Source organism: Marmota monax, unplaced genomic scaffold (genome assembly GCF_021218885.2).
Source record: "Marmota monax isolate L192 unplaced genomic scaffold, Marmota_monax_Labrador192_F-V1.1 WCK01_AAM20220418_F8-fsc00151, whole genome shotgun sequence".
In the NCBI taxonomy this organism is placed as follows: domain Eukaryota; kingdom Metazoa; phylum Chordata; class Mammalia; order Rodentia; family Sciuridae; genus Marmota; species Marmota monax.
The window spans coordinates 1,954,403-1,980,091 of NW_026694226.1; the positions used below are offsets into that span (position 1 = coordinate 1,954,403).

Genomic DNA, 25,689 nt, shown 5'->3' on the forward strand with positions numbered 1-25,689 from the left:
AGAGGGTGAATGGGAAGGAAAGAAGGGTTGGATAAAAGGGAGAATACATCGAAAATAATGTAGGGTTTTCTAGTGGCCCAAAGTCCCAACTCTGGTTTGTGAGATGCTGCAACTGCAGTTAAGGACAAAGATAACAGTATCTTTTATCTTATACCTTGTGCCCTGCTCCTTTCACCAAACCCCTCCTAAAATAACGGGGGCCAGCTGATCTTTTCCATAACACTTCATACCCACTGCAGCCTCTCCTTCCCTCTGCTAAGACAGCAGCCTCAGTGATATAACAAAACCTTTATTCTCAGAAAACAGAAAAAAACAAAATCAAAACCAAAACCAATAATTTCTATCTGGCCCCTGCCCCAGGCTTCCCTCTGGACCACCCATATATCTTCATTTTGGAGGGACCATGATGCATGCATAGGGGTGGAGCTGAAGGATCCTGGGTTCCTGGGTTAGAAAGAAGTCCTTTTGGATCTAGGTACTGTCCTCCGAGTTGACATCTTTCCCAGCCTTGCCCACCCTGCAGACATAATAAGAAGGAAGAACTCTGGAGTGAAACCAGAGGATTGCCCTGAAGTTCCTTGGGGAATAGGTGGCTGAGTCAGCACCACCCCGTGGCCTTCATCAGTTACAGCTCATCTTCATCCAACTTGGCAAGTCTGGCCTGACAGGGAGGGGTGTTTGGTGTTGGAAGGACTGGAGAAGAGCCATGGGGTGCCTGGGAGTTGTCACCAGGGGCCTAAAGAAAGATTCAAGTCAGAGGATCAACAAAGACCATCAATCTACCTTCATTCCTCTTTTCAGTTTAATCCCCTAGCCAAGTCACCTCCCCTTTCCCCAAAGGTAAATGGAGGGATAAGAAGTAGAAAGGGGTACACAAAAGGTGGTGGAAGAAAGGAATGATATGGAAGGGGTTGGGGATCCACAAACAAAAGAGGCCCTCCCCATTCTGCTTAAACAGAGAACTGTGTTCCTTATACCTGTGTGTCCAGAGACAGCGGGGCTCTGGCCACTTCCCCTTTGGGCAACAACAGTAGGGAGGGGAGAGAGCCATTGATGGGTGTGTGTGTGCTGACTTGAGACCGGTCTCCAGTACGAATTCTCCCAGGGCTCCCTATCCCAGGCCCTCCTAGCCGCCCCAGGCTGTTGGTCTGGCTTTCCCGTCTCTGGTACTCAATGGGTGACTGCAATGCTGAGGCAAAGAGAGGAACAGAAAGAGTGTTACAGCAGAGACAGGTCCCTTTCTTTAAGGGCTGTTTGTGTCATCCTCCAATTTTGCCCTCCCTCCAGCCTGAGGACTCTCAATGTAAAGTGTTGGGGGCTTTAGAGGATTTTGAGTTACCAAATCTTGAGTTAATACGCAAAACTGGAAGTGGAAAGAAGCTGGAGTCAAAAGATAGGTGCTAGAGATTGGATGGTGAAGGACTGAAGAGGTCAAAGGGCTGAGGGAGTATGTGGAGGAGGGGGGAATGAGAGCCTCACCATTGAGAAAGTCCCGCTGGCTTTCCAGGATCTGAGCCACTTGTTTGATCCAAGCCTGACTGACTGTAGGGTCTGAAGCCTGTAGGACATAGCGCTGGATCCCACCTTCTGGCCCTCTGGAGGTCAGTGCAAAGCGGCAAGGGTCACCTTGGAGGTTCCCCTCCAGCCCCAGGCAGCTCACCTGGATTGGCAAATAAGAGATAGTCCCCTGGGCTGGGGCTGCAGCTTAGTGGGTTCAATCCTCAGCACCACATAAAAATAAAGAAAAAAGCTACGTGTGTCCATCTACAACTGAAAAATATTTTTTAAAAAGAGAGAGAGTCCCCAGATTCTTCAGATGCCTCCAACAAATCCAAGAGCCAGATATCATCTCAGAGACCTCACCCCATCCCAGTTGTCCTCTCCCCACCTTAATGCTGCTCTTGTACACATATCCAGGTTGTGTGCCACCTCGAGTTCCTCCTCCCAGAGCCTCACTGAAGATGATGATTTGCTCAAAGAGGAAGACTCGCCTCTCTCGACCCCGGGAGGAAAGTAGCCCGAGAGCCTCAGGTTCTGTAACCCAAAATGTGTCCTGGCCCAAGAGCTTCCCTTGAGCAGTCAGTTTGCCCTGGAACCAAAGAATATGGCCTTTAAGCTCAATAGGAGGAAAAAGGCAACTGTCTGCTCCTCCCTCCCTTCCTTCCTCAGTTCTCCCAACCAATTGTGGTATCAGTCCCAAAGAAGAAGATAATTCTCCAAAAGGACCTCCAGAGTGCCAAAACCAAATACAAAAGCACTGGGCTCCCAGACTCCTGCCCCATCTCCATACCTCAAATCCCCGAAGTCTCCCCAGAGTCATCATATCGTTGCAGCGCTTTGGCACAAAACACATGACCTCTACGGCTTGCTGGGATGCAGGTGAGAGGAACATTGTTGGGCAAAGAGAGGAATTATTGGAAAAAAAGGTTTATTCAGCCAGCCGCTTCTTCACACATCTCCACACCAACTGCCCCCCCCCAAAACCAGACAGTTCCAAACCACCCATGGGGCTGGAGGAACTCCCAAATATGGTGTGTCCTTGAGGATCTGGAGGTCCTTACCTCCAGCTCTTCAGTATCCATCCCAGCTCTACTGTAATACTTGAGAAAATCCTAAAATACAGAGAAGAAATGCTCAGGGTAGTCATGGGACACTATCAAATGCTCTCACCGCCTCTCCTAAGGACACAGGTGAGGACCTCCAAGAAGTATGGGGAGACTTGAGAACCCTGGGGAGACGACAGAGGAAACTGCTGTCCCAACAAGCTGAACCCCCTGGGAGAAGGTGATCCTGACCTTGAGCAGCAGTTGGTATTTCATTATCCGCTGCACAGGTTTGATGAGGAGGTCATTGAGCTGAAGTCGGTGCCCCAGCTGCTGCCTGAGCTCCTGAGGACAGGGACAGGGTAGTTATGCAGCCTGGAAAACCTGGTCATGCTGATTCTCTGTCTTCCTTCCCCCAAGGCACCTCTGCCACTGACCTCAAAGTAGCTGTCCCCAAACTCTGACACCACGTGCTCTGACTTGGGCTTATTCTGACAATATACCACGTACATATGCAGCCGACGCTCCTAACAGGAATAACAGAGAAAAGAAAGTAGGGTTAACTAGGAGGGAGGGCACTTCTCCAGATCACACTAAGCCATTCCCCAGCCCCTCCCCTCCTAAGCCCCACCCTCTGGAGCCTCACATGTTTGATGAATAGCTGAGCCAGCCAATCAGGATCCTTCAAACACCGCTGTAGCTCTTGCAGGAAATAGCTGGGAGGGTTGGTAGAGAAAGGTAAGTCAAGTACATTTCAGACTCCTTACCTCTCTAACACGTCTCTGGTTTCCAGCTGTGTGCCCTAGTTGTGTCCCCTACAACTCCAAACGTTCCTTGGTCTCATTGGGCTGGAGGCTGAGATACAGAGACTACCAGATGAATTGTCCCTCCCCAGGACCTGGCTCTCAGGGCTCCACAACTCACTCTCGGTGCCACTCAAAGATTTGCTGGATGTTCCCAAACACAATCCTGTCACGGCCTCGAAGACTCTCAGGGACCCCCTGAGCAGCCATGGTGGCCATGTAACCCTGTGGGAAGGTTGGAATGGAAGCATGAGAATGTAGCCCAGTCTTGGTGGTTTCCCCCACCCCAGGAAGTCCAGAAGTAGGGAGGACTGAGAGGGTGGGAAAGACTAGCACCAAGGCATCTCTCAGGCAAAGGGAAGGGGGCAGGTGGACCAGGGCTGGGAAGGGATAAGGGAGCTACCTCCACAATCTGCCCCAAGTCGTCCACATACATTTTCTCTGTTTCTACCAGTTCACTCAGGACATACCTAGGAGGGAAGGATGAGAGTGCCCCACTTCAGAGTCTGGGCACGTTCTTGGTTTAGCCAGTTCCCTCTTGGACTAGAAGCCCTTTCATCACTACAGCCAACCTCAGAGGTCATTCCATTTACAGTCTTGTGGAAGTTCTGCAACTGAGGTAGGGGGTATGGACACTTACATACTCCTTTCCAGAGCCTTCTTCTTCTGTTCCTCTTCATTCTCAGGGGCTTGAGACAAAGTCTCCTCTTCAGGTGGCTGGAAGGAAAGAACATCTTAGGGTAATAAAATGAATACCTCTTGGTGATGGGAGCCTCCCCATACCCATTTCTTCATACCTGTGTCTTATCTCCAGAGCCCTCCAACAATGTGGTTAACAAGGTCAATTCTGGCAGCTCCTCTCCTGTGGCTAGAGCTGGCTCCAGCATCCAGTTCTGGGGCCAGAGGTCAAGTGTCAAAGAGCAGGGATAGTAGTTGGGTCTCCTAATGACCAATGGTCCCAACTTGCCCTTTCTCCCAGTGTCATGCAAGGATGTCTTACATGCTTCTGTGGCACTCCCTGCTCACCTCATATGGTCCTGCTTGACCATCATCTGCCTCAGTTTCCACACTGAGACAATGTTTGGAATTATCCAACCATCTTCTCAGGCTACTAGCTGGCCCCGGAGGGCCTGGGGAACAGGGCCCAGAGCTGAGGCCAGAGCTGGGGCCAGAGGGGGCAGCCAGACCAGAGGCAGCAGAAGCTGATACACTCCCCTCACTGCCAGCAATGGAATAGGATTCTAAGGGGGGACGAAAAAGAAAGGAGGCAATAGATACTGCTCCAGCTTCAGACTCAGGGTCTCCAGGGAACTCCCAGGTTCTCCTCTCTATGACAGTCAGCCCCCTCTCCCAGGGTTCAATCTCTTGACATCTTCATTTGAGTTGGCTAGGATAGAAATTTCACCAGGGCACCCTGGGGAGGAAGGACAGTAAACATCTGGCTCTCTAGCTTGAACCCCATTGCATGTGGAGGTTCCCCATATCCCAAGTATAGCACAGATATGGGGGTGGGGGCAACCATCTGGGCAGACACTGGAAGCTGGGGGTAGCCATCTGCTCTTCTACAACCCTCCCCCTTCCAATGGGTACAGACCATTCTCTGGGAAAGGGAGAAAAAGAGCTAAGAGTCTATCTGCCACCCCCAGACTCCTTCCTCCTTCAATTGCAGTAATCATTATAAAAAAGAAAAGACTTCTGCAGCCCACCTCTCAACACATGCACATGCCAAATTGAGGAGGCCAGTGAGGAGAGTTCATCAGGGTTATCTTTGACCAACTATTGAGAAGAGCTGTGATTTGAGTTTTTATAAAGCCTCTTATAGAATCCCCTCCTTCCTCAGTCCTCCATTCCCTGTCCCTCTTCAGAAGTAGAGTCTCAACAAAATGATTTGAGTGAAGATATTTTAGGGCTAAGGGGGTTGTGGGTAGGTTTTTCTCATATATAATTGACTATAAGAAAGAGTTAGGAGTTCCCTGCCCCTTCCCCAGTTTTCTTAACTTGAACTAATACAAATCTGAAGGTAGAAGAGACCTTACAGATCAGACCATCTATTAAGTCACTTTCTGGAAAACACACCTAAACCCCTAGGGCCAGGACAACCAGATGCCTAGAACCCCAGCCCGCAACCCCACTCAACATTGGATCCCTGCGACCTCGCACTCACCACGTCCCCCCCGGGCGAAGCAGCAGCCGCATTTTGCCAGCACTTTCCGAATCACACGGGGACAGGCACAGCGACCCGCCTTGTGCCCCCCGCGCATGGCGCCCGGGCCCCCCCGCGTCCCCCACCCTGGCCGGCCATGCAGGGGGAATCACGGGGGGCGGGGCGGGGACGGCGCAAGGCGCACACCCCCCCTCCCTCCTACCGGGTTCCAGGCTGGGGGAGGGGGGGAGGGAGAGCACGGGAAGGGGGTGTCCAGGAGTAGACCCAAGTCTGGTTCTGGAGGGGGCTGGGGGTTTTAGAGAGAAGGTGGCACGGGGCCTGGCCGCGGAGCTAGGCGGAGAGGGTTTCCGGAACCCTGTCGGTGCCGGGCCCAGGGTCCAGATGTCCAGCCAGGGGGAGGGACGGTGGGGGAGGCTGGGCCGGGATGCGGCAGCCGCTCCAGCTTGATCACCGGCCTCTGGTTTGGGGTGGCTCTAGGCCCCGGGCGGGGAGGAGGCGGGGGCCGATTCCCCGAGCCAGTGGCGCTGCGCGGGTCCCGGCCGAGCGGCGAGCGCACAACAGGCCCGGCTGCGGTGCCGTTGAGGGGAGGGGCTTCTGCGGCCCAGCTCCGCCTCTCTTGCGTGTTCCCCCTCCAGCCCCCGCCGGGTTCCTGGCCTAATCCCCCCCTCCGCCCCCAGACACCACCACGTTCCCATTCCAAGTCCCCAGCGCCTCCGCCCCTCCTCCCCAGTCTGGGCTCCCCCGCCTGGGTTTCCCCTCCCTCTGCCATCTCGGCTCCGACTGCACAGCGTTGAGGTGGGGGATAAACGTGGCCGCGGGGTCTGCCAGGGTCGCCCCTCGGCTTCTGCAGTGGAGAAGGACTCGGTGGATGGGCCTTGGCCAGGTTGAAGATGTCTTCGGGTTGGGGCTGTCCCCGGCCTCGAGGGGAGTGGGCCAGGACCCCCCCCCGGTAGGGGGTACGTGTATAGGGAGCTCTTTGTAGGGAATGCACCCCCGCTCTCTCGCCGGACCCTTCTTTCCTCCAGGCCCAGGGACTCCAGCTAAAACTAATCACCAATTAAGGCGAAGTCCTGGAGCCTGGGCTGGCGAAGAGCCAGGGGTGGGGCGCGGGGACACTCTTCCAGCGGGGGCTCGAGACTGGCTGAGGTGGGGGACACACATCGGACTGGAGGGCGAAGAGAAGCAAGGAGGTCTCTGAGACTAAAAGAGTCTCATGCAAATTACACGCGAACCTTTATGCTAATAAGAACAGAATATTTTTGAAATCGCCACTTGGCGCAGGATGGCAAACTGTGCCCCACCCCATCCCAGTTTCTTACCGGGCTGCGGAGCCCAGGCGAGGACCTCACGTTCTTGCTCCCTTCTCTGATCACTCTCGGTACTGTCACACTCTGGCTTGGTACACCCCGACCCTAGGGAGCTTCTCTTCGGGGGCTGCGGGGACAGAATGACTGTAAGCAACCCTCCAGTCTAGGTAGCCTTGATCTCTCCTTCCCCTTATTCCTCCTGTCAAAATCCACATTGTTATGAAAGGTCTCCGAGAACGTGGCTATGTCCCTCGTAATTAAACTCATGGATCCTTGAGTCCATCCCGAATAACTCTTTTTACGGGTAAACTGAATTGTGGGTTGCAGCCCTTCTTAAAGCCCCTAAAGACCCCCGACCCAGCACTGGTTCCCCCTTCTTACCCCCTCCTGCCCGGGTACGGCGCATGCGCGTAGCATGCCCCCCATGACCCCCAGTATCCGGTCAGTGCGGCCAGGGGCGGGGCGGTCCGGGGGCTTCATGCTGGACCCCTACCCTGCTTCAAGTTTCAGGGCCGAGGGGGCACGGAAGCTGGGGGGCTCTGAGGCCTGCGTGCGTCCGGGGTGTTGCTGCTGCGGAATCCGCCCCCTGCCCGACTCCGCCCCACTCCCACCCCAGCCAAACTTCGCAAAAGGGGGTAGGGTTGTTCCTTTCTCTACAACCACAGTTCAACAACAAAACAAACCTCTCTTAATCCCGACTAAGATCGACGTGTGGCCCAGGATTCTTAGTATTATTACACAGCCCACTAGTTAACACCATGAAACCCAGGGTTCTCAAGAGGCAGAAACTGTGAAGGCACAAGGGGATTTCCTCACCATCCCGTTCCCCTTCTCAGCAGGTCCTGCTCCTCACCCCACCCCCACCCCCACCCTGTCCACGGAACATAATGGGTGTGGCATAGAGAGTTGCATATTTTACTTTATTTTTATTAAATTAAAAGCTACAGTCTGGCGGCGATTCCAGAACAGGGTAAGGAGGCTCCTTATAGGGGGCAGAGAAGAGCGAGAGAAAGACAGACTGACAGACAGAGACACAGGAGAGAAAGGACAAAGTTAAAGTAGGAGAACTGTATCTTATGAACACACAGCTGGCTCCATGGGGGTGGGGGACTCACTTTAGCCCAAAGTGGAGCAGTATGTGGGAGCGGGGGTTCAAGTGACCCACCCAGGTCCTTTCTCAGCTTGGTCACTGGAGCACAGCACATACCAGAAGCCAAGAGCAATGGAGGGGCAGGGGAACTAGGAGTATGTACATGGGGAGCAGAGAGCAGAGCCTTGGAGACCAGCCTCTGACAGAAGGGAGTGGCTCACAGGGCACTGAAGCACTTGGCCATTGGGGGATGGGGAGGGGATTGCCCCTTTCCCCTCTGAACTCCCTCCCAGATCAGACAGGTCCCCTACTAGTGTGGTGTGGGGGCAGGGGGAGGGAGGAGAACAGAGGCTTCCGCTGGGTCCTAGAAGAGGAGGATGGCAGGGCCTTGGCATGGGGGCTGTCCTTCAGTCATCTGTGATACCCTTGGCTCTCAGTTCCTCTTGAACCCGGGTCAAGTAGGTGGGGTCCGGGTACCCAAACCTGGGAGCAAAGAGAAATGTGGGTCAGGGTTCATTGTTTGGGCTTGCTTGTTTTATTCTCACTCATTCTAGGCCACTCAGTAGAGGCCCCGTTCAGACTCCTCCCTGCCTCCCCTAATGAGGGACCTCCAAAACCAAACCCAATTCTGCATATTTTGGTAGGTTAAACTGGGCACATCAGGATTGAAACTAGGAGAGACTGAGATGACAGACTTGGTTGAAAAGTTTGGGGTGATCTTCTACAGTTAGGAGGCTTCCAGAGGGAGGGGTTTGATATTGTTCCCTCAGTGGAAATACAAGGGGAGAATCCAAGAGGAGGAAAATGAACAGGAGTCGCACAGCTGGGGTCCCCCTGTGCAGCTGGTCTTGTGGTGGATGTCGTTCCAGGTGATGACATTTGGTCTCCCTGTGGTCATGGACGTGCCAATAGTGAAGGTGAGACGCTGGTCAAACGCCTTGCGGAACAGGGTCAGCACCTTGTTGCCCTCGGGGCAATCCGGGAGGTAGGCCACCCGTGTGGTGCCAGGATACCGAACTCCTGGGTTTGGGTGTTCAGCCTGGAAGAAGAAGCAGAGTGGAGAGTGAGCAGCTGAACTTCTTAAGGCCTAGATGCTAATGGGGTGGGGGGAGTTGGCCAGCCTTTTGTCTATGCACCCCCAGCTGGTGCTGACAGGCAACAGCAGGCTGACAGCCTTCCATAGAGGAGTGACTCTCAGGTCTGGGAAGCAAAAGCCTGTTTCTGAACATAATCCTTATTGTTAAGAGGTTCTTTTGACCGTCACAGTCCCTCAAGCCTCAATTCAGCAAGAAATGGATTCTCAAAAGTGATAGAAGGTAGCTGGTCCTTAGGACTCTCCAAATAACTCAGCAGAAAGGTGGAGACAGAATAATTTATCTTTCTGCCTTCCCTCCTTCACCTGAAAACACTCCTTATGTTTCTGCCACTGTCTAACCTGCTCCATTTTCTATTTCTCTTCTTCAGAGCTTCCTCATCCCTCTGTGAACCAGAATTGGACATTACTCTTTGTTCAGCAGGAAGATACTTGTAGGCTCTTGACCACTACTATTTTTACCTTTCACTCTCATCAAGTTTTTAGTATCTCATAAATCTGAAACAAAGAACACTCCCAGCTGTTAGGATAGTCAGATCCCTTCCAGTTGTGCCTGCCTACACTAGGATCACCATTTCCACAGAGTTTACCTCTATTGAGAATATTTATCAACAGCCATGTTCATCAGGGAACTAGTATGCAATTCCTTTCTCTCATACCATTTTGGGGTTTTTGTTTTGTTTTGGTTTTGGTTTATTATTGCAGTGCTGGAGATTGAACCCAGGGCCTCTGCATGCTGGGAGGGCACTCTACCATTGAGCTACAAACCCAGCTCTCATATCCGATTTTTATATGTGTGTGTTGGGGTCGTGGAGATAGACAAAGCTGGGCTTCAAGGGGAACTCCTAGCTCCAGGGCACTGAATAGGAAGGCATTCTGGGAGACAGCAGGATATATCACATCTAAAAAACACACCCACCCTCAGCTAGTTTCCCTAAATCAGAGACAAGCTTAGGGAAACCAGACGGATGGTAAGGGCAGGCTGTGGTTTTCTTACCCCCTGGACACCGGGCGGGAAGACGTACTGGATGACAATGGTGCCATACTTCTCATAGCTGGGCAGTAGGAGGGTGGCGTCCTTGGAAACCAGCATCCTCCCATTCTGAGGCTGGTTGCCCACAAGCTGCCCATAGAAGCGGCCACACATGGGGCAGGCCTTTTTCACCTGCAGTGCCCGGGTGATGCAGCCCTCGCAGAATGAGTGCCGGCACTTCTCCAACGTCTTGGCATTCTGAATCTCCCCGAGACAGATGGGGCAGGTGCTCTCCTGCTCTTCTGCCTCCTCCCGAAGACGGGGAGGAAGAGGAGGAGGCAGAGGAGGGGGAGGAGGGGGGAGCCCCCGTGCCCCTGGGGGCAGGAGTGGGGCTGCTCGAAGAGGGGGTGGGCCTGGGCGGTGCAGCTCAGGGTGTTCCCCACCACCCCCCAAAGCCAGGCAGCCCATAAGCTCCCCCTGCCTCTGAGCTTTCTTCAGCTCTTTCTCTGCCTCTTTCAGCAGCCCCTTAAGGGCCTTCCGGGCCAGGTATAGCCCATTAGGAGGGGCTGGGGGAGGACCCTGTGGGGAAAGCTGGAGAACATAGATGTCAGAAGTCTCGCCATCTATGAGGATGGACACTCGGTGCTCCTCCCGAAGCCGGGCCAGCCGGGCTGGGGTCTCTTTGCTCAGGAAGTCCCACACAGGCTTGGAGACAGTCACTTTGTTCTTGCAGGTGCCTCCACAGGCTGCCATTCTGGACAGGACGAACGACACTGCCCCCAGGGTGAAAGGGACTCAGGGTGGGGGGTCCCCCATTTGACACATATAAGTGCCTCCTACTTCAGGTACCTTCCAATCCATCCATTACCTCTATTCTCTCAAAGTCCAACCCCCAAGCCCTCCCCTAAATTCATTTTCTATTTCCCATATTCTGGCACCCCCTAAAGAAAAAGAAAACTTCCATACATTATTTTTACATGAGACAAGCATCAGTCTTGGTTCTCCTTTCATTTCTCCCAAGATCATAGAAACTTGCCCACCCCCACCCTCTGGGTGAAAAATGGGCTCTTTAAATGGGAGAGAGACTTTGGACCCTCTTTTTTGCTCACTTTGATCCTGAAGAGCTTAAAATTGGCATGCAGGCTCACTCTCTCTTCCCCTGCTCCCTACTTGTAGGTTGTGTGACCTGTGGGGTGGGAAGGAAAAGGAGGGAAAGTGAAAAATCCCTTTCCCAATCCCTACAGGCCCCAATCCAGCAGCCCACATAACAGATAGGAACCTGGGTGTAGGTTACTGGGAACAGGATTACTTGGAACATTTGAGAGAACTAGTGTAAGGGTTGAGGTTCTCTTGGGGGTGGGGGCAGGTACCTGGAAAGCCCATGGAAGATGATGGCAGCAAAAATCCCTGTTTCTACACTCAGCTGACCAGGGCTGGAGTAAGGGGGAAGGTAAAGGGTTATGATGGCAAATGATCATTTCCACTAACCAGCACAAAAAACAAAACTTCTCATCCATTTCCTCTCTTCTGCCTGCAGAATCCTGTCCCCTGCCTCTCCCCAAGTTGCTAAAGGAACTTCGACATGCTAATCTCCCCCAAACCCCCCAGCTCTGAGGAAAAGAGGAGGGGAGGGAGGAGACTAGGGCACAGATAAGTCAAAAAAGAAAAAGCCCATAGACAGAGGTCATTCTTGCTACTTTTGTCAAATCACATGAATAGGAATATTATTCTTATTCTTTCCAACTCTTTGCCCTACTCCCTATTCCCAAATAATTCATCCCCTGTTGTTGAGTGGGAGCCTTGAGAGCTAACTGAATCCCTGCAGCTGAAGTCTGTTAGGGATGCCAACAAAGTGGTAGCAGCCCCTGCAATAACAAAGTTCTCATTGTCACCTTTTAAACCTAGCGCAGGCAGCACTGCCTCTCAGTTCCCTATCCGCATTTAGGAGGGGTGGGGCTCAGCTGGAGGGGCCTGATGTTTCCCCTAAGTCCAGTCAAGTTCAACTACAGGAGTGTCCCCAAAACACCTCCAAGTGCAGCTCAATTAGAAAGAGGGGCCATTAGCATGACCTCAATTTCTTGACTGATCCAAAAAGAAGTCTCCGTCTGTTTGTGCCTCCATGACAGTCCCCTCAAGGCCATATGCCCCTCAAGATTCAGAAAGTGAAAATGGAACCCTAGAGTCTCAGCCCATACTGTTTGTGCATGGTAGGACGCCCCCTCCTCATCAGAGGAGACCCAGGACGCAGGTGTCCTAGCCCCAAGTCCCGCTGGCACAGCAAAGGGAGGCGGGGCCACAATTTAGGCTGGTTCCGTGATTCCTGTGGGGCAACCCAGGCCGGACACCAGGCCAGTCCCTCCTCCAGACAGCGGCCAGAGGCAGGGACAGCCGGGAAGGGCAAGAATCCCTGGGGGCATCCATTGAGGCAGCTCCACCCTTCCCCCACGACCTCCTCCAAGACCCGACCCGGAACCAACTCCCCGCATCCCACTCGCGGAAGCCCCCGGAGCCCCGCCGCTGGGTGGGGGTGCACGGCGGCCTGCTTGCGGCCCTCGGAACCCCCAAATGGAGGCCAAGGCTGGAGGCTGCTAGAAAGATGATCAGACCGGCCCCAAGGAGGGCCCAGGTGCCGCGTGCAGAAGAAGAGGGAGGCGGCGGGGGTGCAGGGGGAGCGGGGGGCTTGCGAGAGGTGCGAGCGGGGTCCGGGGGACACGCGGTGGGTGTGGGGGGCGCCGGGCTCACCTACCTCTCGTCAGCGCCGCCATTGCCGGTCACATGACTGAGGCTGTTGCTGGGATGACGGTCCGGGCCTTAGCAACAAGGGCGGGGGGGAGACCCCGAGAAGGTAGAAGTGGGTGCAGGGGGTGCAGACTGAAGGAAAGGGAGGGAGGGAAGACAGCACCCCCTTTCCCTTCCCAGGTGATAATAACCGTTTCCTTTGACCCCTTCTACCCGGGAGCCCCTGCCCTTCCGCCCCAAAACAAAAATGGAGGCTCAGTCCCAGTCTTTGGAGGGAGGGGGTGGTGTCACGGAACCAAGGGTAGGAGGTTAAATCCCTTAGAGACGCCACCCTTCTCGCTTGCCCCTCCTGGAGGAACCCGCTGCCTTTTCTTTCCCAGCCAGCTGCGTGGCAGCTCTTGGGAATTGGTGGTAGATGGGCGGGTGGACAGTATCGGTGGGTAATGGGGATTTGAAGGGGTGGGCAAGTTTTTTGAAATCCTTTTGCTGGAAGGGCCTTTGAGGAACAATGCAAGATGCGAAGTCTTCGTGGAAAGCAAAGCATTGGTGTTACAAAACAAATAAGCCCCATTACTAAACTTCAATCCCCACCCTCATCTCTTGCCACTTTCTAGATTGTTACTTTCTGTGACCCCCCTGCCCCAAACACACACACAAATCTGCTCTCCTCAGATGGGCCGTGATAAGTGCCTTTTTTTTTTTTTCTTTCTTTCTTTCCACAAATAGAGACTGAGGATGGAGCAGAATGGAAAGCGATCAGATCTTTAAATGGCTTGGGTGGGGGGGGGGTGTCAAGTGTATGGTTCAAATAGAGTTAAAATTTCTCAAAGGAAAAAAGCTCTGCTAGGCTTCCCACATCAGAGCAGTCTCCACCCCCAGTCCAACTCACTTCTCTGGGGCCACTCCAAGCTAGGTTTTTCCACCAACCGAAAGACCTCCTCAACCAAGACATACTCATCTCCCAGGCTAGCAACAACCTCTAGTTATCCACCTCTTTTTTCACTCCCCTTCTGGCCTGGAGGGCTAGTCGCTCCCATCTTTCCCAGGAAGCCTGGGAGACTACCAAATTCCTTGATTAGCTGGTGCCCTAAAAGGCCCACTCACCTTTACAAAAATTGTGATTGAATCCAGAGTCCTGGGGTATGAGGGCTATTTCATCCCACTCCTCCCTGGCCCCCACTGCTGCTTAGCTCCCACAAAATTTGTGTTTTCCATTCCTTGTCCACCCTTCACCACCTTTTAAGTTTATAGCCATATGAGAATCTTCATCTTTAGTTAGGGACCCAACACTTCCAAGACCAGAATTCCTCAGTTGGGTCTTTGCACTCCTAAGCATTGGATTCATCAGAAAGGGGAAATACAAAGCATTTCTGTGAAGGAATCTGGATTGAATAATTTATTTTCTGTGTTGTGATAGTAATGGAAGTAAATACACAGGATTTTATTTTATTAATTAAAACAAAAAAGACAAAAAACAGAAGCAACAAAGGAAGACCATAATGCCCATGATACATCAGTCTCATGGTCAGAAAAACCAGTTTTGTTTTGTTTTCCTTGAAGTGCTGGGAATTGAACCCAGGGCCTCCCACATGCTAGGCAAGCACCCTACCACTGAGCTGAACCTTGAACATGCTAGGCAAGCACTCTACCGCCACCCCCCACCCCAAAATCCAGTTCTAAAGAGCAACAGCTGCTGGTGTCATGGAGTTTTATTGCATTCAACAGGGGAAAAGTAGATGGTAAGAATGAAAAAGACCCAGCAGGCCCCTGAAAAGAAGATATTATAGGGGATCCAATCCCTAACTGGGGACGACTCCTCCTGCTACCTTCTTTGGAAAAAAGATGAAAGCAAAGAGAGAGCTTCTCACATATGACCTCATGACTTCTTGTGAGATTGATCATCCCAGCCAGATGCTGAGAAAAGCAGCTTTGCATCCCCACAGACCAGCTGCTGGTACCTAGCTTTACAAGGAGAATAGAGCATAGCAAGTCAAATGGGTGCCTTGGTCCCAAAGGCATTGGGGGGAAGGGGAGAAAAATCCATCTCTTCTCATCAGGGTCCTCTACATTCTGAAAATATCATGTGTCAAACTCAGCTATCTTTGGAGGGGGCTGGGTGACTTGAGTTATGGCTCTGACTCTTCTCTGGGGGTGGAGAGTGAAGATGACAAAGAAGGCCATCTGTCCCCTGGGAGACACAGTAGCAGTATAAGACAGAATAGAAGAGAACAGAATAATAAAGCCAACTGGAAAAATTGTTTGTGAAAGGGCAGGGGAAGGAAGTATGCTAGGTGCACACATCTAGAGAGAGGGGGAGGTCCCCACACTTGAGACCTCCATCCTCTTGAAATGACCAGAATTGACCCAGGTAGAGATATTCCTTTGTACTGGAAATAAACATTGGGGATAGCTAGGCAGGAAGAAAAGAAACTTAACATGGGAATAAACCTTACATTACATCCCATTATCCCAGCCTTCAGAATTGGCCACATACCCTCTGTAGGGTTCCAGCCCTAGGAAAGGCCATGTACTGGGATAGCACAGCAGTAGTCAAAACACCTTCACCCAAACCTGAACACTTCTGGACATCTCCGGTTCCTGTGACAGAAGTGCGGATGGATGGAGGTGGAAATACAGGGGGAGAAGAAACTGGAGAGTAGTCAATCCTTGACAGAGACTCTCCAATTCCCTGCATAGTCACAAAAGTCCTCTTAGGTCCTGCCTCTGTGAGGTGCCAGTCTCCTGACTACTCCCCACCCTACTTCCATGTGTCAGATTGGCCATTTTCCATCATGTGTGTGCAGGCCTGCACTCACATCTGTAGATTCTGAAAGTCCTCCATCCCAGGGCCTACCAGGAGGGAAGCATGCCACAGTGAGTTCTATAAAGTTAACAGCAACATTCAGACACTCTTAGTTCATCCCAAAAGCAAAGTGCATCCAGGGTAGTTGCTTGAGCCAGGTCCATTTGTCCAGTCAGGTCCTGAGGATGGCAAACAACCCCCTGCCCCCAGCTCCTCCTATTTTATAGAAACAACAGGATATTTTACAAAGCTCAAGGCACTTGGGAGAAAGTCAACAATACCTCTCTAATGAAGCAAGAGGGCTTTTTGTGGGGAGGGAGAGAGGGGAAAAAATGGATAAAGGGGAGAAAGAACAATGTATTTCTGGGGGCCAGGATGAACCTGGAATGGAGTTATATAGATGGAAGGAGCCTGCAGCCTGAATTTAGCAAAGGAGGAAGAGAAGTAGTGGCCAGAATATCCACAGTTCCCCCAAGCCTCTCAGAAGCCCACCACCTTTTGAGTAAAGCAGCAATCACCACAGAGTCAGGCAGGCTCTTAGGCAAAGATGTTGGTAATAAAATCCAGGAATCGCTTCGCATACTGCTCTGGATGGACAGTAGAGATCTCTGCCCCTGCCTGTGAGAGGAGATGTGGATCAGTGTGTCAGTCCAAACCACCACCTTCCCCATTCCCTGTCCCCTCAACCCATCCCAGCCCATTTTTCTCCCTTTGCCATTCTAGACATAAGCAGCTCTCTTCCCAAAGAATAATCATTACAGGATAGGAAAGGCTTTGGGAAACTCACCCCATGTTTGACAGTTTTGGCTGCATGAGCTGCTTTTTTCTTGGCATCATATTGTGTCAGGATGTCAATGAGGCCCATGAAATATACCTCCTTCTGGGGGGCGCCTGGGGAGAGACCAACAATGAAAAGTTATAGTCCCAATTCCCTTTCCCAGGAACTAGTCAGTTTTGTTCTGAAAAGCTAATCTCTCCACCCACCTCCCTAGTCTCTGTCCCCAGTGACAATCCTCCCTCTTCACCCTCAAAATTTCCAGTATCTCTCACCCTCAGCACTCCGGATGGCATAGACATCGATGAAGGACTCAAACTCTCCAGGGCCCAAGGGCCGATGGGAATGAATGTAGCCTCCAATACCCTCAGGGGAAGTACCATAGGAGCCCACCAGAGCAGGAGGTCCAGTCAGGTTACAGTCCCCATCCCACTCTGACTCATCTTCCCGTATGGACCCTTCCTCCTCTGGTTCAGAGCCCCGGATGATGTCGTGGATGCCCAGCAGAAGGCTGTAGTCCATGATCTTCAGCTGCACTAGAAACTGAGACCCATTGACAAATCAGACACCCCAGATCTCCCTCCTCACTTCCAGGTACCACCCTTACCAACTCTTCTCTTTCTGGGGCCCTTTTAGGGAAAGGAAGAGTAAAAACTGAGGCTGGGGTGTACTACTACCCTGTAGTACCTAAATATTTTGAAATCTAAGATCACCCTTTTATTCATTCCAGGCACCCCCTCCACAGGTCACCTCTAGATTATGTAACTGTCTCACATCCAACCCCGCTACATGCAGAGGACCCAAAGAATAAGGAGAAAGAGGGAGCTCTCTCATATTGTAAATGGAAGAGACAACTAAAGGGGGGGGAAAAAGGAACAAAGGCATTTCAAAGCACCCCAATTATCACCTCCACATCTCTCTTTAGCTTCTCCAGAAATACTTTCTTCTCCTCCTCACCAATATACACTTTCTGGTTCTTATTGAGGAAGTCTATATCCTTAAGGGTAGGCAATTCCTTAACCTAAAATAGGGAAAAAGATATCTTGGGGTCCCATCCCCAGGGCTTGAAGAATCCTATCTCCAGGACTCTATCTTCACCTCAGTGGCCTCGAGAAGAGAGCTCCTATGTTCACTGACTTCACACTGATGCTTTCCTAGGCTGTCACTCAGCTGTACCTCACATCACAGCTTATTGTTTTGTTTTGCAGTGCTGAGGATTGAACCTAGGATTTATGCATGCTAGGCAAGTGCTCTACCACTATAACATCAGCTCACACCCCACCACTTTCAGTCAATACCCTCTATGCTGAATTTTCTTCCTCCTTCAGCAGGTAGCTACTTGAATACAAGCACCCATAATAGGAGATTAAAGGGTGAGCACTTAGTACTCTTAAAGCCTGGCACCCTCCCGCCCATCCCCAAATCTTCTATGTGGAATAACCCATGCCAATGACAATTCAGTTGTTCTTCTTTCCCTTCCCAAACGATCCCTGGAACAGTCAAAGTTCACATCTCTCTTCCTTTCAGTGATTTAAACATCTGGTGATCACCATCTGTTATGGAGAATGGCCTCTTCATCTAAGAAGATCCCTTTCATTCACCCCCATCCTTCACCCTATCACCTAAAATGAGTTTCACCTTTTCCTTATCGCTGGCTTCCCGGGATACTAGGGAACCCTGTGGAGAGACCCAAAGACCAAGTCAGCAGAAGTGGCTAAAAGAACAGAACCCAGCACCTAAGATGAGTACTCAAATCCACAGCCTTCTTTCCTGTAAAAGGAATCATCCAATATCCTCCCAGTCCCTTCCCCATTCTCAGGCCCCCAGGATACTCCCCTAAATCCTAGCTAACATGTCCTTACCTTGAGGTCATACTTTCTGTGCACAGGAAGACGGTGGCTAAACATATTGCGCATCACAAGCATGTAGCTGTCTTCGTTGTCCACGCTGACTCGGTACATCCCCAAGAACTGAGGCAGCAGTGTGTTGCCATGGCACTTTACAATGTACTAGGGTGGGAGGGGATGAAGAATAAAGACAGACTGAGTAGCAGACACACAAATAGCCCAGGGATGGGAATCCAAACACTACCCTTCTAGGATAGGGCAGAAAACTTCAAGTAGAGAGGTTATAAGAAGATCAAAAGTTTTGGGTGCTTCCCCAAACTGCCCAAAACAGGTTCTGAATCCCCATCTCCACTGATTTCTTCCATGTGTATAATGACTCTTAATTGTTGTGGGGATAGGGGTATGGTAGTAGAGATTTAATCCAGGAGTGCTCTACCATGAAGTTACACTCCCAGCCATTTTTTAACTTTTATTTTGAGACAGGGTCTAAGTTTCCAGGGTCTTGTTGATCCTCCTGCCTTCCTAATGTCTCTTAATTTTAAATTGCCTTCTCTCATTTGACCTGTATCATTCTTTGAAATGTGGAAGGCCAGGTTTTCTTATCCTTGTTTTAGGACCTCCTAAAGGCAAGTAGTCACAGAATCAGGATTAGAATTTACATCTGCTTATCAATGAAATTATTCCTAGGCCACTGTTTCTTGGTGGGCTAAATTCCTGTAGTATAAATGCCTACATGATGACCTGTAATTGAATTCTTTTTTTTAATATTTATTTTTTAGTTATTGTTGGACACAATACCTTTATTTTATTTATTTATTTTTATGTGGTGCTGAGGATTGAACCTAGGGCCTCGCACATGTTAGGCAAGCGCTCTGTCGCTGAGCCACAACCCCAGCCCTGTAATTGGATTCTTTTTTTTTTTTTTTTAATATTTCTTAGATATAGATGGACATAACACCTTCATTTCATTTATTTACTTTTTGTGGTGCTAAGGATCAAACCCAGGGCCTCATGCATGTTAGGTGAGCACTCTGCCACTGAGCCACAACTCCAGCCCTGTAATTGGATTCTTAAAAAAAATTTCATTTTTCAGGGCTGGAGCAACAGCTCAGTGGTACAGCATTTGACTAACATACTTGAGGCCTTGAATTTGATCTCAACACTGCAAAAAACAAATGTACAAAAGACAAAACAAACAACTCCTCTTTCAATGTTTACCATCTCTGTTTTTTTTTTTTTTTTAGAAAGAGAGAGAGAGAATTTTTTAATATTTATTTTTTAGTTTTCAGCGGACACAACATCTCTGTTTGTATGTGGTGCTGAGGATCGAACCCGGGCCGCACGCATGCCAGGCGAGCGTGCTACCGTTTGAGTCACATCCCCAGCCCATCCCTGTTTTTTTGTTGTTGTTGTTTTTTGTTTTTAGTAAGTTGAGGAGCATTTATGCTTTAAAATTTTTTTTGTAGTTATATATGAACAGAATACCTTTATTATTATTATTTTTTTAAATTTTATGTGATGCTGAGGATCAAACCCAGTGCCTCATGCATGTTAGGCAAGTGCTCTGCAACTAAGCTACAGCTCCTGCCCCCCATCTCTCAGTTTTGCTGCCTACTTCTCTTCAAAGCAAACTTTCACAGAAAAGTGAATAACAATCAGACCATTTCCTACATCTCATTGACATATCAAATCACTGAACTTGAATTTAGACCTTCATTTCCCTCTCTGAGATCTCCCCCAAATCCCTCACTTGTCATATCCAATAGGTATTCTAATCATTGTTATGTTCCAATGGTGTGGCACCCAATTTTGTTGACCAGTCTCTCCTTAAATTGCTCTTCAGTCTCAGCTTCCACTGTACCACTCTTCTGATTCTGTTCCTCTGTCTTCAAATCCTTTATAGAATGTACTGGGGAATAAATAATGAAAAGTGCCCATCTACTCTGAGCCTCCTTAGGTTCTATCTTCAACCTTCTTCTCATCTTACTCCACACATTTTCCTTCAATAATCTTACCTATATTTCTAAGTGATTTTAGGTGGTAACAAGTGATTTTGATGATCACTTACTCATGTACAACTTCCAAACTATACTTTTAGCCTACTCTTCTTTCCTGAATTCTATACTGGTATCCCAGCCACTGACTGGACATCTGTAGCTGAATGAACTGTAGAAATCTAAACCTCATCATGTCCAAATCAGAACTATCTTCCTCCAAAAACCTGTTCCTTTTTCTGTTTCCCAGTTCTTGGTAAATGGAAGTCCTAAAATTTGGAGGCTCCTTTGCCTTAACTCCCACAATCTTACCAGAGATCTTCCTTAGCCACTTCTGCTGACTTGGTCTTTGGGTCTCTCCACAGGGTTCCCTAGTGTCCCAAAAAGCCAGCCATAAGGGATAAAGTAAGGGATGGAAGGTGGGGTGAAAAGATCTTCTTAGGATTAAGCAGGTTTTAGATTGTAAATACCAAATGGGAAGGGACATATAAAATTCTTCTGCTGTTAGGTTAAACACAAATAGGTATGCCTTTTCTTTTTTTTTTTTAACTCCTATTTTTCTTTTTTTTTTAAAACTTGCTATTGGGGATTGAACCTGGGGGTCATTCTACCACTGAGCTACATCCCAACCCTTTCTGTTTTTGAGATAGGGTCTCCCTAAATTGCTGAGGCTGACCTTGAACTTGCAATCCTCCTGCCTCAGCCTCCATGAGTCACTGGGATTACAGGCGTGCACCACTGTGTCCAGCTTAAATTCCTAGTTTTCAAAAACATGATATCAAGTGCTTCTGGGGGAGATACTTTGTAGGGGGAAAAAGGGATAGGAAGTCTCTATGTGCTCTGTCAGCTGAGTTATGAATGAGTAGGGAGGAGGAGGAAGATAAAATGGAGCTGGAGAGAGGCCTGACCTGGTGGTAGTTGGAAAGGTTGCTATGCATGTCAGCAATGTCTTCACTGGATACTTCCTTGATGACTAGAGTCCGATCATAGGAGATAAGAAAACGGCCATCGCTCCCTTCACTTTCACTTGGGGGGCTTCGGGTAAGGGACACCTGGAAACAAAAGAATAGGCTAGAGGCTCTTCCTCACATTTTACGTGGAGATACCAATCTTAGGATAATGGCCACCCAAATGCTTCTGAAAGTGAATAAAACCCTTAAATTGAACATATAATTTTTAATGTACCTATATTTTTCCCCAAAGACAGCTTCATTAAATTAGCTTCATTAGCTTTCATTAGATTTTTAAAAGATGTCTATGACCACTAAAAGATAAAGAATCATATTTGCTGAGGCTTTCCTTTTACCAAACATAACTCTCCCAAGGACTCCCAGTTGCTAGGGTTTACCCTCATTCCATAATATGTTCTCACCAAGTAATCCTGGTCATCAATGCCAAATCGATCACGAAGGTTCCTGAAGACTTGGGGACAATACTCCTTGAACTTGAAATGACTGGGCAGATTTTCTCTGTAATATGAGTTTTCAAGATAAGACAACAAAGTGTCAATATCACTTTGCATTTATACAAGACTTGGAAGTTTATAAAGCACCTTTACACTTTTTGGGAAGATGAGATATCGGGGATTGAACCCAGAGGTGCTTAAGACTAGCCACATCCCCAGCCAGTTTTATATTTTATTTTGAGACAGGGTCTTGCTAAGCTGCTTAGAGCCTTGCTGAGTTACTGAGGCTGGCTTTGAACTTATGATCCTTCTGCCTCAGCCTCCCAAGCCACTGGGATTACAGGCATGCACCAATGAGCCCAGCTGCTCATTTGATTCTCATAAAACCCCATAAGGTACTTTAAAGATACATTGTTCCCATTTTAGAGAAGGGGAAATTGTGTCTCAAGTTAATTGACTGACCTGCCCAAGTCACAAGGCTAGTAAGTAGTATAAGTAGATCAAGGATCTACTGTCCATCCAAATAGGAGCATTCCCCCAATCTCAAGCAAGTTAAAGACATTCTAAAGTTGGAATTGTTTTGAAAAGTATCTTCTAATAAAAGGGTGCTAAAGTACTTCTTTCAAGGAATCCCTATTTGAAGCTAATGGTAATGCATCTGAATACATTTACTCTATGCAACTTCCAGGCTAAAAGAGAAATAACACTGGTAAATACAAGTATGAAGGCAATATTAGAAATTATTTTAATATTTTTTTCCCCACCAAACTGAATTTCTGCATTGAGAAGGATATTAGATTATACAACATTTTTGTGTCTGTGTGTTTGGTGCTGGGGATTGAATCCAGGGTCTCATACATGCTAAGCAAGTACTCTATCACTGAGCCACATCCCCATCCCCTAGACCATACAACTTGTAAGTTGACTTCTAAATCTAAAACAATTTAACTCCCTGAATCTTTAAAAAATTATTATTTTTCTAAGAGATTGCCATAAGAAGGGCAAGGATTCCTCCACTTACCTGTGGAAAAGATGATTATTAACCTTGATCTTGGAACTAGCTTTAAAGTCATCTGGCAGCAGCATCACTGGGGGAGGCACCTGGCTGAGCTCATTGATCTGATAAGTCAAAACATGAATATCGAGGCAGCAAGTAAGGGTATGGAGAGCACTTATATACTGTGTCTGGGCGGGAGTCAGGAAAGGGCAACTCATACCTTTTTCCTTTAAAAACACTGGCTGTACATAATCTTGAAGTGAGAAAAATGTATCTAATCCATTCTGCTGCCCAAGAAGGACTGTGGTAAGCAATCCTCACACTCCCTCCCCCATGGAACTTCATGCTCACAACGGGAATTTTATATTAGGCAAACCCTGTAAGCAACTTAGGACTATTTTTAAAGCTGTGAGAAATTCTAGAAAAAAAAATCTGCAGACTCAAGACAAAGTTACATGTGTTCCATTAAAAAAAAAAAAACATTTTTTAAAGCGCACAGTTAATGGGACTCTTGAGGAGATCAAAAGTGGCAAGAAAATGAAATGTACATATTCTATAAAAGGTATCTCCTTTAAAACAAGACAGTCCTTCCAGAGCACTCTGACCCAGTTCTCTGCAGCACGTGCCCACCTGCCTAAGTATAAGGTAAAGGAAGAGCAGCTGATCTCAGAGGGAATGCCGGCCCTCAGAGAATATGAGTCCATTAGGTGTCTATTCCTTAAAGTTAAGCCAATACACCACCCAAAAGATGCAAGCATCACATGCTGTCCTTTACTCCTAGGATCTGCAGCCTGCTAGAGTAGATAGGGAGCTCCTGTATTTAAGAATCCCAAGGAGATGTGCTTTCTACTTGGTGTTGCTTACAGCACCTTTTATTTGCCTTTAGTAGTGCATGTACCACATGACTCTTAACATCAGTTTATGTAAGTACATCCCTCAAGACTGTGAGCATTTCAAGGCAGGACCTGTCCTTATCATGTACATTTCTCAAGTGCCTAGCTAGCACAATGACCCTCATTTAGACCAAATACTATCACTCCAGCCAGCAATGGGGATATGTGTGTGTGTATTTATTTATTCCTGAGTTAGTACAATCTCTAGGCTCAGGGTGGGTAGGTTTTCTGAAATCCCATACCTCTGGAAGGGAAAGGAAAGTTGTGAAACTGAATAAATAAATGCCTTGCTTGATCATTTGAGAAAGGTTGAATTGTGGTTTAACCTAAATCCCACACACTGAAATGCATGTAACTCCTCCCATTCTCAGTAGAAAAGGAGGACAGAACATATTCCTCTAGGAAAAAAAGTCACTTGAGATTCCCAGCCTAAAATTTAGATACAGCGTTTCCTGCCCCCTCCTCACCACCTGCTAAGCAGGCTGAATCACCACTAAGGCATATGTTCAAGGAATTTCTCCATTCCAGACACCTGAAGTAGATGTATGTTGGCTGGAGGTTTCGGCGCTAGAGCTGAAGTTTATATATCTAAAGAAGCTGAGGCAGGTCTTACATGTAATTCCCCCCAATCCTTACCAAAGGAAAAGCCTTCCTGTTAAGCTTCCCACAGGGATGGATGAGTCAACTGGAAGGGACACATGGAGAGGCAGCCCTTCCTCCATCAGCCTTGCCCATACCAAGTGCCTTAGACTAGATACTTGATAATAACACATGACCACTCCGCAAGCTGCAAATGCAAAAGGCGGTCAAATGACCCCAAATGATACTCTAAACTACAAATCAAAAGTGTGATTAAAAACTGCATTCATCTGCACCCCCTTCCACCTCCACAAGTCTGCCTTGACTATAACAATTCAAGGAAGTTGACTACTAAAATATTCCCTGCCACATTAAGATCACTGCATCCCTCCCACTCCAGATCTGAGGGAAAAGGAGCAGCCCAGCTATAGGCCTCCCAGGAGAGATATACTAGCCTTCTTGGCATCCTCCTGACTCCCTGGTCATACCCTTTAGAGCAGTTTCCTCCTTCTAAAGTTCACCAACAGTTGGTGTCTCTGGGACCAGAGCTCCTCAGCCTTTTCTTTGTACAAGAATAAGTCCCACTTACACAGAATACCATCACTCCAGTCAGCAGTGGGAATGCAATTAAGACCAAATGCATACATACATAAAGTACAGAGTACAACCTCTAGGCTCAGGGTGGGGCTCAGAAATGCTGTACCTCTGGAAGGGAAAGGAAGGGACAAGCAGGATTAGAAGGTCCAAAAAACCTGGAGCTTTCCCCCAGACAACCAAGGCTCCAAAGTCAAGGACTGAAGCTAGAAAGCAAGGTGGAAAGGAAAGTGAATAATCTCCTTCACCCAGCTACTCCACCCCTCCTCCACACCCTTCCACACACCAAGACCTCACCAACAACAACCCAAAGAACCACTCCCCTAATGTCCCTCCTGCAGGAGCTGATCAGGGCCAGTTTCCGTAGCCTGGGGTTGAGACTGGACTTGGTGTAAGAAGCCAGGGAAGAGGAAGCTGGATTTCAGGTGGGGAAGGTGGAACTCTAGGGGAGGAGTAAAGGGCGGAGCGGGAAGACTAAATAAGCAACCCGAAGATGACCTGGGGGTACAACTGGGGGTTGTTGAGCAGGGGTCTGGGCAGCCCGGGCGCAGGGGGTGGGGGCGGTGGAAATGGCAACGAGGGGCTGGGAATGCTGGAGCAAGGAAAACAGAGACACCCCAAGGCGCGGGAGGGACTTTTGCCAGGGTTTTGAGGGCTAGGACTGGTTCTCACCGAGTGGGCTACGCCCCACAGGAACACGCCCACCAGCGGGTCGGCAGCCCGGAACACCTTCACCTTCTGCTGCACGAAATGCTTCTTCTTGGTTTTGGAGGCGAAGCCGAAACCCGGGCCTGGGCCTGCTGTTGCCGCTGGTGCGGCGGCTGGCGGGACCGAAGACGCCATAGTCTCCCGCGCACCCGACCGAGTACAAGCAGGAGCCGGTCGCGATCCCAGCACCCGACCCCGGAAGCTGTGCTCACCTGCGCCGCTATCACGTGACCGGAGGCTGGACCGCAGGCGCGCGAGTGGGGCGGGGCGGAGCCACTGGCTCCGCCCCCTGTGTCTGCTTGCGGAACGCCCGCGAGGTGGGTGGGCTCACCTGACGCCTGGCCTGCATGCGGGAACTCAGGGTCTCAGATGGCCGCCCGCG

The 25,689-nt window shown here is 49.4% G+C and overlaps 3 protein-coding genes across 11 annotated transcripts; all 3 read right to left on the reverse strand.

The window, feature by feature from the left end:
* Positions 1–273: 273 nt before the first annotated feature.
* On the reverse strand, positions 274–7,660 carry Arhgef25 (Rho guanine nucleotide exchange factor 25). 4 transcript variants are annotated; one of them, XM_058586124.1, is made up of 16 exons: positions 7,634–7,660; positions 6,830–6,944; positions 4,373–4,587; positions 4,144–4,239; positions 3,987–4,063; positions 3,750–3,816; positions 3,468–3,571; positions 3,190–3,259; positions 2,981–3,070; positions 2,796–2,888; positions 2,562–2,612; positions 2,291–2,368; positions 1,889–2,089; positions 1,480–1,660; positions 978–1,189; positions 274–736 (listed from the first exon to the last, which is right to left on the reverse strand). In XM_058586124.1, exons 1-16 carry the CDS (start codon positions 7,634–7,636, stop codon positions 626–628), a joined length of 1,764 nt encoding a protein of 587 aa, XP_058442107.1. In that variant the 5' UTR covers positions 7,637–7,660; the 3' UTR covers positions 274–625. The 4 variants fall into 4 exon arrangements, with proteins under 4 accessions (XP_058442107.1, XP_046322466.1, XP_058442108.1 ...); XM_046466510.2 differs by lacking the exon at positions 7,634–7,660 and adding an exon at positions 7,199–7,379; XM_058586125.1 differs by lacking the exons at positions 1,889–2,089; positions 7,634–7,660 and adding an exon at positions 7,199–7,381.
* A 58-nt stretch (positions 7,661–7,718) lies between these two features.
* Positions 7,719–13,041, reverse strand: Dtx3 (deltex E3 ubiquitin ligase 3). 4 transcript variants are annotated; one of them, XM_046466513.2, is made up of 6 exons: positions 12,720–13,039; positions 11,344–11,406; positions 11,083–11,159; positions 9,998–10,727; positions 8,729–8,946; positions 7,719–8,390 (listed from the first exon to the last, which is right to left on the reverse strand). In XM_046466513.2, the coding sequence occupies exons 3-6, from the start codon at positions 11,109–11,111 to the stop codon at positions 8,315–8,317; spliced, it is 1,053 nt and encodes a 350-aa protein (XP_046322469.1). In that variant the 5' UTR covers positions 11,112–11,159; positions 11,344–11,406; positions 12,720–13,039; the 3' UTR covers positions 7,719–8,314. The 4 variants fall into 4 exon arrangements, with proteins under 4 accessions (XP_046322469.1, XP_046322470.1, XP_058442109.1 ...); XM_046466514.2 differs by having other exon boundaries at positions 9,998–10,746; positions 12,720–13,025; XM_058586126.1 differs by lacking the exon at positions 11,344–11,406 and having other exon boundaries at positions 12,720–13,041.
* A 1,052-nt stretch (positions 13,042–14,093) lies between these two features.
* On the reverse strand, positions 14,094–25,535 carry Pip4k2c (phosphatidylinositol-5-phosphate 4-kinase type 2 gamma). Of its 3 annotated transcripts, XM_046466515.2 has the most exons (10): positions 25,272–25,534; positions 22,558–22,655; positions 21,504–21,600; positions 21,040–21,183; positions 18,153–18,299; positions 17,929–17,967; positions 17,198–17,311; positions 16,566–16,833; positions 16,303–16,406; positions 14,094–16,133 (listed from the first exon to the last, which is right to left on the reverse strand). In XM_046466515.2, exons 1-10 carry the CDS (start codon positions 25,440–25,442, stop codon positions 16,053–16,055), a joined length of 1,263 nt encoding a protein of 420 aa, XP_046322471.1. In that variant the 5' UTR covers positions 25,443–25,534; the 3' UTR covers positions 14,094–16,052. The 3 variants fall into 3 exon arrangements, with proteins under 3 accessions (XP_046322471.1, XP_046322472.1, XP_058442111.1); XM_046466516.2 differs by lacking the exon at positions 17,198–17,311 and having other exon boundaries at positions 25,272–25,535; XM_058586128.1 differs by lacking the exons at positions 17,198–17,311; positions 17,929–17,967 and having other exon boundaries at positions 25,272–25,535.
* Between the last annotated feature and the right edge of the window lie 154 nt (positions 25,536–25,689).

What these genes read in the sequence shown, in the direction of transcription:
- Dtx3 (XM_058586126.1), bottom strand. Translation starts at nt 11,111, where the DNA reads ATGCCAATTTTAAGCTCTTCAGGATCAAA. An exon ending in TTAAGCTCTTCAGGATCAAA is followed by an intron (nt 10,728 to 11,082) that starts GTGAGCAAAAAA and finishes CGTCCTGTCCAG; the next exon opens with AATGGCAGCCTGTGGAGGCA. An exon ending in TGCACAGGGGGACCCCAGCT is followed by an intron (nt 8,391 to 8,728) that starts GTGCGACTCCTG and finishes CTTTGCTCCCAG; the next exon opens with GTTTGGGTACCCGGACCCCA.
- Pip4k2c (XM_046466515.2), bottom strand. Translation starts at nt 25,442, where the DNA reads ATGGCGTCTTCGGTCCCGCCAGCCGCCGCACCAGCGGCAACAGCAGGC. An exon ending in AAGCCAGCGATAAGGAAAAG is followed by an intron (nt 17,312 to 17,928) that starts GTGAAACTCATT and finishes TCCCTATTTTAG; the next exon opens with GTTAAGGAATTGCCTACCCT. An exon ending in TGCCATCCGGAGTGCTGAGG is followed by an intron (nt 16,407 to 16,565) that starts GTGAGAGATACT and finishes GTCTCTCCCCAG; the next exon opens with GCGCCCCCCAGAAGGAGGTA.
- Arhgef25 (XM_046466510.2), bottom strand. Translation starts at nt 7,297, where the DNA reads ATGAAGCCCCCGGACCGCCCCGCCCCTGGCCGCACTGACCGGATACTG. An exon ending in TTGGGGACAGCTACTTTGAG is followed by an intron (nt 2,889 to 2,980) that starts GTCAGTGGCAGA and finishes CCCTGTCCTCAG; the next exon opens with GAGCTCAGGCAGCAGCTGGG. An exon ending in CGCTGTCTCTGGACACACAG is followed by an intron (nt 737 to 977) that starts GTATAAGGAACA and finishes ATCTTTCTTTAG; the next exon opens with GCCCCTGGTGACAACTCCCA.